Source organism: Elephantulus edwardii, unplaced genomic scaffold (assembly GCF_000299155.1).
Source record: "Elephantulus edwardii isolate Elephantulus edwardi_28Jun2011 unplaced genomic scaffold, EleEdw1.0 scaffold00122, whole genome shotgun sequence".
In the NCBI taxonomy this organism is placed as follows: domain Eukaryota; kingdom Metazoa; phylum Chordata; class Mammalia; order Macroscelidea; family Macroscelididae; genus Elephantulus; species Elephantulus edwardii.
This window is the reverse complement of record NW_006399872.1, coordinates 1,522,369-1,533,518: the sequence shown is the minus strand read 5'-3', so window position 1 is coordinate 1,533,518 and position 11,150 is coordinate 1,522,369. Positions and strand designations below refer to the sequence as shown.

Sequence of the window (11,150 nt, the reverse complement as noted above, 5' to 3'; positions counted from 1 at the left end):
TTATGCAGATGACACAACCCTGCTTGCTGAAACTGAGGAGGACCTGAAGTGCTTGCTGCAGAAAGTCAAGGACTGCAGCCTTCAATATGGATTGAAACTCTCCAAACAACTAAGGTATGCCTGATTCAAGCTATGGTATTCTCAATTATTTCATCTGTATCTGAAAGTTGGACAAAGAGTAAAGATGTCAGAAAAATCCCCAAAAAACAAAACAAAACAAAAATATGGATTGAAGCTCAATGCCAAGAAAACAAAGATTCTCACCAAGGGTCTGACTGGTAGCACTATGATAGATGGTAAAGAGATTGAGATCATTGGCAGCTTTAGTTTGCTTGGCTCATCAACACTCTTGGTATCATTAACCAGGAAATAAAAAGATGAATTGCAATGAGCTGTCTGCCAGAGACCTCTCTAGAGTATTGAAAAGCAACGACATCAGTATGGAGACTAAGGTGTGTCTGATCTAGACCGTAATCTTTGCAATCACTTACTATGCATCAGAAAGCTGGACAATGACTAGGGATGCTAAAGAATTGATGCCTTTGAACTGTGGTGCTGGAGAAGAATGTGGACTATACCATGGACTGCCAGGAGAACAAAGAGGTTTGTTCTGGAAAAGGGTGAAGCCAGGCTGATCCTTGAAGGCAAGGATTCTGAAGCCTCAACTGACACACTTTGGCCATGTTGCAAGGAGGGACCAGTCCTTGGAGAGGGACATACTTGGAAGGGTGGAGAGACAGAGAAAGAGAGGAAGCCCACTGATGAGATGGATTCACACAGTGACTAGGGTAATGAGGTAGGTTTTACAGAGACAGTCAAGTTGGCACAGGATAGAGCAGGTTTCAGGGCTGTTGTGCATGGGGTCAATATGAGTTGCAAGTGAAGTGGTATAGAATTTTGTTTTCTTGATTTTGAGATGCAATCCATAATGAAGGCTATATTTGAAGGCTATATTTCTTGATCTTCTGTAAGAAGTGCTTCAAGTCCTCCTCACTTTCAGAAAGCAAGGTTGTATCATCTGCAGGTTCTTGACAAGTCTTCCTTCAATCTTGATGCTATATTCCTTTTCATAGTATCAAGCTTATTGATTAATTTGTTCAGTATACAAATTAAATAGGTATGGAGACAGAATGCAACCCTGATGCACAGCCTTCTGAGTTTTAAACCACATAGCATTCCCTTGCTCTGTTCACAGAACAGCCTCTTGGTCTAGATGTAGGTTTCACATACTCTGGGATTCATATTCTTCTCGATATTAGCCATAATTTAGAAAGATCCACACAGTCAAATGCCTGGAAACCCTACAGAAAGTTGACAAATGCAGTGGTAGAACGAAAACTGGAAGACTAAATGCATACAGGACAAAAATTTAAGACACATTACAAATAAGGCAAGGAAGTTAAATAGAGTAAGATTTGTGTACTTCACTTGAATTGGCAAAACAACACCACCAGTAGACTGTGATGTTATATACATATGACCTAAGGCATGGTATTTTCCAAATGATTCAGAAACATGTGATAGTTGTACAATGAAGAACTAATGCCTCTGAACTGCAGTGTTGGTAAAAAAAAAATATATCATGGACTGGTAAGAGAACAAATGAATCTGTCCACAATAATAAGAATCTTTGGGAATATTTTCACTATAAAAGTACTTTTACAGTGAAAATATAATTTTTTTTTCCTAATGCATTCAAAACTTAAAGCCACCATTTGCTACATATAGCAAAACCTGCATGCAAAAGCTACAACTTGTATATGCTGAAAAATCTCTGAGATGAGGAAAACATAGATATTTTCCACTATTAGAGAGCTAAGACTGAACCCTGTCAAAGGCGGAAAACTTCTGGGACCATTGTTAAGTTCTGGCTTTTACAAACTTCATCCTGTTCTTATACGTTTTATATTTAATGTTAACCACATGCTGATGAACAACAAGTAACAAAATAAATACTTACCAGAGCCCATGAGAGCACAGATCAGGACCATGGAATTATATTTGATTTCAGGAGCACTTCTCTCATCTGCTAGAAGTCTGTGTAAAATCTGTACAAGTTTAGCACTTTCTAGATCTTTTTCAGCAGTACCTGGCATATGGAGAGAACAAGGAAGACATGTAAATTATAACTCAACGGACTGTCATTGACTCAGAGCTGACTTGTTGATGACCCTTTAGTGCTTTTCCAGAGCCTGTACACTGCATCAGGAGAGAATGCCTATCCTTCTGCAGAGGAGGCACTGGTGGGGAAATCCTTCAGAGAGGTGCTGCCTTTGGCTTACAGCGCAATAACGCCTTATGGACAACGCCACCAGAGCACCTCACCCAGTACAAGAGAGCTAGAGAGCATTATCTTTCTAAAAAATGACCAACTGAAAAATTCCAAAAAGGCATTAAAACAAGGATACATGTGTTACATTTAGATCTTGTGAAAAGAGGAGAGCTAGACTTTAGCAGGCAGTTGAGGAATTTGGGTTTAATATTTAATGATATAACATTCCTTTCAATACAAGGCAGAAAAGTAAAAAGATGCTATAAATGATATCCTATGTATCTATCAACATCTTCAAGAATAATCATGGCCAACCATCCTTCATCCATCTCTACTCTTAGCCACTCATCCTCATCTATCCCAAATAATCAGTCGAAGCAAATTCGAACATTAGACCAGTTCATCCATATATACTTCAGAATGTATCTTTAAAAGATAAAGACCCTTAACATAATTCTGATAAAAATCCTAGTGTGTGTGTATGTATATATAAAAACATATATAAGAACATTTTAAAATGTATATGAAAAGGCTTAAGTCCTAAAATAAGTAAAAAAAATCTTGACAAGTAACAATAAAGTAGGAGGGATTACACTACCCTATATTAAAGCTTTTGGAGTAATGATGGCTAGTGGTAGAATTCTCACCTTTTCTGTAAGAGATATGGACCGTTCTTGGCCAATGTATGTCAGCAGAGCTACAGAAGGCCTTGGCATAAACCCCATACCTCAAACAAAAACTAACTTGAAAGGGAACACAGCCATAAACCCACAGCTGCTAGACTGGTTCAAACCCTACAGGAGTAGACTGCCTCAAGGGTTTCTAGGGCTGTGGTCTCTATCGTAATACCCTGCTCTGTTATTCCCACATAAAGTCACTGGAAGGTCTGGATCACTGGCTTTTTGTTAGCAGCCAAGAGCTTTAACTACTGAGTCATAAGAACTCTTCTTCAGGACTTAAGAGTTTTTAGACTTTTAGGTTTAACACGAAAAATCAGAGTTTTTCGATTTGACATGAAAATCACAACTGACAAAAGGAAAGAATAATAAATTGAGACTTATGCAAATTAAAATTTACTCTATTAAATATCATGTAAAAAGCTTGCAAAATGGTTAATGACTCTACTTTGCTTTTGAGAGTCACTGTGAGTCAGAATCTACCCAATAGCACCCATCAACAACAAAAGTACAAATTGAAAAGGATGCAAGCCAATCTTTAGACTGGAAGAAAATATTTGCAAACAACATTTTCAACAAATGACTGTCTTCGTTGTTAGGTGCCATTGAGTATGACTCAACCAAAGAACAAAAGAGTAGTAATGAAAAACAGATAGAGGTTAGGGATCTGTGAGGAAAGAGGGTGAAGAGAAGATTGGTTTAGTTATGAAAGAGGTACACAGGGGATCTTGGTGGAGCTCGAATTGTGGTGGCAGATCTGTGAACCAACACAGGTCATAACACTCTATGTAAATTACATAGACAAATGAGGAACAAGTAAAAGTGGGGTAATGAAAATAAGATTGATAGGTGGACTATACCAATGTTCATATTCTGTCTGTGATATATACACTACAGTTTTCAAAAAAGGTTCAGTTTGGAGAAATTTGGCAAAATACAAAAGGGTGGCAAGAAGCTGTGCTACAATCTTGAAGGCACATGGTTCGAGTCCACCAGCGGCTCCACAGGAGAAGGATGGGTACTCTCTTCCTGTGCAATTAACTACCTCTGAAAACCCACTGGAGGGTCAGGTATGGTTCAGTTCCGACTCTACGGTACACAACAACAACAATAACAACAACAATATTCCTATTTACAATTAAAAGACAAGGACTCTTTATAATTTTTTTTCTTTTATTTTTTTAATTTCAATGAACATCTACAGAGATTTTGGAATTCCATTCATTCTTGCACTTTTCTCCCCACCCCACCCCCAACTATTTTATTTTTATAACAGTCAGAACACAAAGTTGGAAAAACACAGCTTTCAAAGTATGATGTATATTAAGAAAACGATGCACTGTTGTTTTATATAGTTCTTTATATAGTTGCTTGGTAAAGTGATCCAGAAAAATGATCAGCTATTTGACAGCTGATAAAGTTTATTTAGAAGACTGTAGTTTGGAGAGCACAAAACTAGATTCTCCTCTGACTTAGAACTAGGGAATAATCTGAAATTGATCCATCATCTTAAGCCATTTAAAATCAGGCCAGTATCCTTGTCTGATATTAAATGACTGTACTTAGTCCCACACTTTCATACACTTCTTAAAGGTGTGTGGATTTCAGGATTGACTTATATGATATACCCAAGACAGGTGGGAGACTGTAACAATATTCTAGGCTGGGATTAGAATTAATCACTTAATGAATATACCAAGTCCACCAAAGAATCTTTAACCCCAACATCAGTCACTAAAATGCCAATGAAGTCTTCTAATTTACCTTTAATAAGGCAAAGGTAAATTTTACTTTTAAATTCCAAGTAAATTACCACAGGGATAACTGGCTTGTGGTGGCCAAAAATTCATAGTGACATCTCTTTTTTGATCCTTTGATGTTGGCTCTTCCTATCATTGTGAATAGAATTCACCAAGTGGATGTTTACCCACTAACAGGGAACTAGTAGGATTAAGACTCTTGTTACCCTCCTGAAATTTTAAATCCTTAGAGTATTACTAAGAATATTTAAAACTCTTTAAGAAGATAAAAATTCAAATCTTTCATGGCACGAATAAGAGTAAAGCTGACACTAGAAAATTAAACTCAAAACACAACTGCTACTGAGTTAAAATTAACTTATAACTGATCCTCAGTGGGTTTTCAGAGGCTGTAGATCTCACAGAAGGACTCCATCCATCCATCCATCCATCCATCCATCCATCCATCCATCCATCCATCCATCCTTCTTCCTTGGAACAGTTAGTAGATTTGAACCACTTGCCTTTGAACTGGCAGCACAACTCCTTACCCCCCAGGCCACCAAGTGTATTATATTTATCATCTGTTTTTCCTTCTTAGGATGGATCTCCTTGTTTGAGAATTATGGACATAAACTATTAGTGAGAATTAAGAAGTAATCAGTGACACTATTTTGAAATAGACAGAACTGAAGAGGGTACAGCCCATACTAAGTCTACAGTCCTTCTCTGTGTAAACAGGCATTAGGTCTTATCCATCTGCTTCAGAGAGTGTTTCTGAGCAAAAGGTTGCTATCTATAGGCTTAATGCTTATGAGCTAGTGTCTCAAGAAGTATTTAAACCAACAGGAAAGTTTTGTGTTAAACAGAAACTAATCAAATAAAGTAGGTTCTGCTTTGGGGAAGTTCTGAGTGCTAAACACATAACAGAGTAATAGATGCTGAGAATTTAGTGTGAATGCAAGGCTACGCCATGGCAATAAGGAGAGGGAGAAGAGAGAAGCAGGAGTGGAGAGAACCAGCAGTAGAGAGAACAGAGATGGAAGAAAGGGGCTGAGTCACTAGAAGATAAACAGATTGCTGGACTTGTTACGTAAGTCTAAATATGGTTTATTATCTCCATGAAGCCTACGGAAAATGTTTTCTGTATCATCATTGTAGTCTTAAACTGGCTACAATCTGAAAGTTCAACCTTAAAGCAGTGCCCTAAAAATGCTGCCAAAAGCACAACCAAAAAGAAAAGAGGGGTGTTAACAACTACAGTGTAAGATTTTTCCAAATATTCAGACAAAGGAGAAGGTAACACTGGCGAAACGCTTCCAATTAAGTTCCGTCTGACTTCTATTCCATTTCTGTGTTTTTCACTGGGACAAAAAATAGGAGACAATAAGTTTGTTATTGGGGTACTTACCCAATTCTAAAGCGGCTATTAGTGCCAAAGCAACAAGGGCTTCATTCTGCATTATTACATGTTCACTAGTTGCCATGGTAACTAGATGCTTGATGCCACCACTCTGGACAATGGTTTTAATTACATCCTACAATAAATAAATAGCACAGAATTATGAACTTAAATTTTAAACATAAAGAGATGGCATTACAGTGAGTCGATTTATTGTTGAGTGGTTTTCTGACAGTGTCCTGTTGGAACCAGTATATTTAAACATCAATGTTTTTTCCTTCATAGATAAAAAGGAAAAAGCTTTTAGCTTGAAAAAAATTCATCAAAAGATGACAATTTAAATTGTCTAAGTGGTAAAAACCATTGCAGTTCCTATCTGTGCAAAGAATAGAGTTTCAGAAGCTACAAAGCTGAAGACAATTGCCATTGCCCAAATGTTGGCTTGCCACAGATCAATAAAACAAAATAAAGAGTCCTTCTTAATTTTTTTTTTTTTTTTTTTTACTATCAGTCCTACTATGGCATTCTCCAAATGCTATGGCTAAAGTAATGTTTGTTTTGTCTTCTTATTTGTTTGCTTTAGTATCTTTCACTCCTTGGTTGGACCTGATGAACAGAACTGGATTACACATACACCAAAGACTTGAGTAGAACTTAAATAAAAATTCAGTCTACCTCCATGGAGGATGGAGCCTAGAGTTTGAGAATCTTTATCATAGAAAAGGTAGAAAGTGCCACCAGATATGATAAATCCCAGCACCAACACTGGCTTTAACCAGATGAAGCAGTTTCTCTATAATGCCTGTTTTTAGTCATAAGAATGAAACAACATACATATGTATCTCTGTCAGAGTTAAAAGGTTACTGTTATATTCTTATTCTTATCACTGAGCTGACTGACCCTAGGTACCACAAAATGAAATACCGCCAGGTCTGATGCCATTTTCACAATCACTGCTGTGTTTGCGCCCACTCATTCATTCATTGGATCAATTTATCCTGTTGAGGATCTATTTTTTGCTGACCTCTAACTTTACCAAGCATGTTATTCTTCTTCGGGGACTGGTCTGGATAACATGTCCAAAGTATGTGAGATAAAAATCTCATCAATTTTACTTCTAAGGAGTATTGCGGTGCTTCTCCCAAGATAGAATTTTTCATTGATTTGGTTGCCCATGGTATAATTAATATTCTCTGGAAACACAATTCAAGTAAGAATTCTTCAAGTTTCTCTTATTCATTGCCCAGATTTCTAATGCACATGAGGAGACTGAAAATAACATAGGTTCAGTCAGATGCACATTAGTCCTTAAGATGTTATCTCTGTTTCCTAATAATTTGAAGAACTATTTGCAGAAGATTTGCCCAATGCAATGCATCATTTGATTTCATGACTGCCTCTGTATGGCTGAGGATCCAAGTGAAATCCTTGAAACATCAATATTTTCTCCATTTACTTATTGAGTTGTAATCCATACCAAAGGCTGTAGTCTGCGCTGTTTATAAACAAGTGCTTTAAATTCTCTCACTTTCAAGAAACAAGGCTGTGTCATCTGCAAACTATAGGTTGCTAATAAATCTTTCTCCAATCCCGAGACTATGCTATGTGGCTCCCCCTCCCTCCAAATCATCCAGCTTCTTGAATCATCTGTCAGCAAACAACCTGATAAATACTTTATTTCCGATTTTAAATCACATAGAAGAATTTCCTTGCTCTGTTCAAATGAATGCCTCTAAAGTCAATGTACATGTTCTGTAAGAGTAAAATGAAGTATTTGGCAATTCCTGTTCTTGGCCATGTTTGTAATTTGTTGTCATCCACACAGTGAAATGCTTTTGCAAACAGTCAAGAAAATACATCTTTCTGGTACCCTCTGCTTTCAGCCAAAATCCACCAATCATTAACAATGATAGCCCACAGTTATGTCCTTGTCTCAATGCTGTCGATTTATAGCTACAACCTTTTTTTTTAAGATTTCACTTGTATATATTATTAATGATATAGTTTGATAATTTCTCCATTTTACTGGATCATCTTTTTTTTTTTTTTTTAATGGGCACAAATACAGATCTCTTCTGGTTGGTTAGCCAGGCACTTTGCACAGATGAGTAAGCAGTTCCAGTATTACATTCAGATGTTGAAGAATCTTATGTGGCATTTTGTCAATATCAGAAGTTAGGTTTCTGCAAATAGGTTTCAGCTTGTACATCTTCTTTTAATACTGTCAGTTCTTGGTCATATGCTATCTCTTGAAAAGGATGAACACTGACTAATTCTTTTTGGTAAAAAGATTCCGTGTACTCCTTTCATCTTATTTTGATACTTCCCATGTCATTCAACATCTTGCTTATTGAATCCTTCTGTACTGAAAATTGAGGCTTTTTTTGGGAATAAAAAAGATATTTCTAAGGAAAAGTCTTTCAAATTTCTATCACGTGACCTCTGGTACCAATTTTATCACTAAGTCCATATTTTCTAACTATTCTTTCTCTTTGTTTCTAAACTTTGTATTATAATCATTAGAATTATCAATATATCCTGAACAATGGTTTGATCAAGTTCAGCCTTCAGAACTATGTAAAAATCTCCCATTTCAATATTTTTGGCATTGGTGGATCGTATGTAAATCTGAACATAATCTTTGTAAAAAGTTATCAATCTCCACTGATAATACTGTACTTTAGAATAAATTTTGAAATGTTAATTTGGATAATGAATGTGGCATCATTCTTCTTTAACTTATCATTCCTGATACAGTATATCTTACAATTGATTCAAAGTTATGAGCACCACTCTATTTGAACTCACTAATGCCTAGGATACCTATTGTCTAGCATATCATTTCACTGTGACAACTTCTAATTGTTCATGATTCACATTTTATACATTTGTAGTCCAATTAATGGATGTTAAAATAATTAGCTTGCTAAAATTTTTTAATAAGTTGGACTTTATGAGAAGGAATGTGGCATCAGTAATGGAGGAAGGCTCATCAACAACTTGTTATGCAGATGACACAATCGTGTTTGCCCAAAGTGAAAAGGACCTGAAGCACTTGCTGCAAAAGGTCAAGGACTGAAGGCTTCACTATGGATTTAAACTCAACATCAAGAAAAAAAATATTCTCACCATTAGGCTAATTGGTAGCACCATGATGAATGGGAGAAGAAATTGAGATTGTTAACAATTTAAGCTTGCTGGGCTCTACAATCAATACTCTTGGCACAAGTAGTCAGAAAATCAAAAGACAAAGCATTAGAAAATCAAAAGACATGCATTAGGAAAACATGCTGTCAGGGACCTCTCCATAGTGCTAAAGAGCAACAATGGCAGTCTGGAGACTATAAAGTGCAGCTGATCCAGGCCATGGTCTTTGCAATTGCTTGCTATGAATCAGAGAGTTGTATAATTACTAAGGATGACAAAAGAATTGATGTCTTTGAGTTGCGGTGCTGGAGAAGAGTATTGAATATACCATGGACTGCCAAGAGAACTAACAGGTTTGTCCTGGAGAGAGTAAGTTGCTCCTTGGAGGCAAAGATTTTGAAGCTCTGTCTCATATACTAAAGGTATGTTGCCAGGAGGGACCAGTCCTTGGAGAAGGACATCATACTTGCAAGGATAGAGGGACAGTGCAAGAGAATAAGACCCAGGAGGAGATGAAATGACCCAGCAACTGTTGTAATGGTAGAAGGAGTCCCAGAGACAGTGTGATTGGCTCAATATAGGAGAGGGTTCAGAGCTACTGTGCATAGAGTTGATATGAGTTACAAGTGACTCGGCAGCACACAGCAACAAGAATAATGATCATCTTATGTACATTTAAAAGAAAACTACAGAAAATATGTTTGCAATGGAACCTAAGTACCAATTTTTAGACTAGCTGGGCTTTAGTATCTGATGAATCCTATCAATCTCTTCTAAAAAGTAGTAGAGTCTCAAAGATTTTTCAAAAGAAAAGCTTCTAAATATACTGCTTACTGTTTGTTTGAAACGGATATAATATTCATAAAGATAGCAGGAGAAAACACAAAAAAGATTATCTACTAAAATAAGAGGTTCATATTCATATATCTACGCTATCATTTAGTAAAAGTTCCTGGAGTACCAATTCATCTTCAATTTTGATTCACTTTCACTACAGCGGAAGGATGAGCAGTGAGTGACTGATGAAAATTTGTACACAACAATCCTTTATGTATGAATATGTTCTTTTAGGTTAATCAGACATCATTCCTCTTCAATTTGTCTTTGCTAGTATAGATCATGTTGTTGTTGTTGTTGTTGTAAGGTGTCATCAAGTACAACTCACAGTGACCCGATGAATAAAAGATCTAACCTTGTTCTATCCTGTGCCATCTTGACACTTCCTGACACACAAGAACTCACTGCAGCAGTCACTGTGTCAACAAACCTGTTTGAGGGTCTTCCTCTTCTTCACCGACCCTCTTACCCTTTCCAGCATCGTGTCCTTCTCCAAGGAATAGGCCCTCTTGGTAATATACTCATAGTATGTGAGGCAAAGCCTTATCACTCTTGCCTCCAAAGAACACTTCAACTGCACCCTCTGTAAGACACATCAATTTTTTTTTTCTTGGGATGTTCAGCGCTCTTCTCCAACACTACATATCATATAGGCATCAATTCTTCTTCTGTCATTCTTACTCACTGTTCAGCTCTCAGATACATAGGAAGGGAACGGAGAGACCATGGCCTGAATCAGACACACTTTAGTCCTCAATGACATTATTACTCCCCAATAATTTGGAGAGGTTCCTAATTGCAGATTTTACCAGTGCAAAGTGTCTCCTTACTTGGACTGCTGGTACCAAGGATGTTGATAGTAGATCCAAGCAAGATGAAGCTGGTGACAGTTGAAATCTCTTTGCATCCACTATGATGGTACCTATAGGTCCAGGGGTAAGAATCTATGTTTTCTTGATAATGAGATGCAATTTATAGCGAAGATTGCAAAGGGCAGTTTGGGAAGACAAAACAAAGTAATATAATGGAATGTGCAGAGCTGGAATTGGGAGAATAAAAAGGGAAGAATTTTCTC

At 37.0% G+C, this 11,150-nt stretch overlaps 1 protein-coding gene across 6 annotated transcripts in view; it reads right to left on the bottom strand.

The window, feature by feature from the left end:
* The window catches only part of RAP1GDS1 (RAP1, GTP-GDP dissociation stimulator 1), a 202,532-nt gene that overhangs the window by 25,896 nt on the left and 165,486 nt on the right, over positions 1-11,150 (bottom strand). For all 6 annotated transcript variants that reach the window (XM_006893072.1, XM_006893075.1, XM_006893077.1 and 3 more), the window contains 2 exons: positions 6,100-6,226; positions 1,961-2,089 (listed from right to left, as the gene is read on the bottom strand). In XM_006893072.1, the coding sequence (XP_006893134.1) occupies positions 1,961-2,089; positions 6,100-6,226 (256 nt within the window). The remainder of the gene's footprint in view (positions 1-1,960; positions 2,090-6,099; positions 6,227-11,150) is intronic.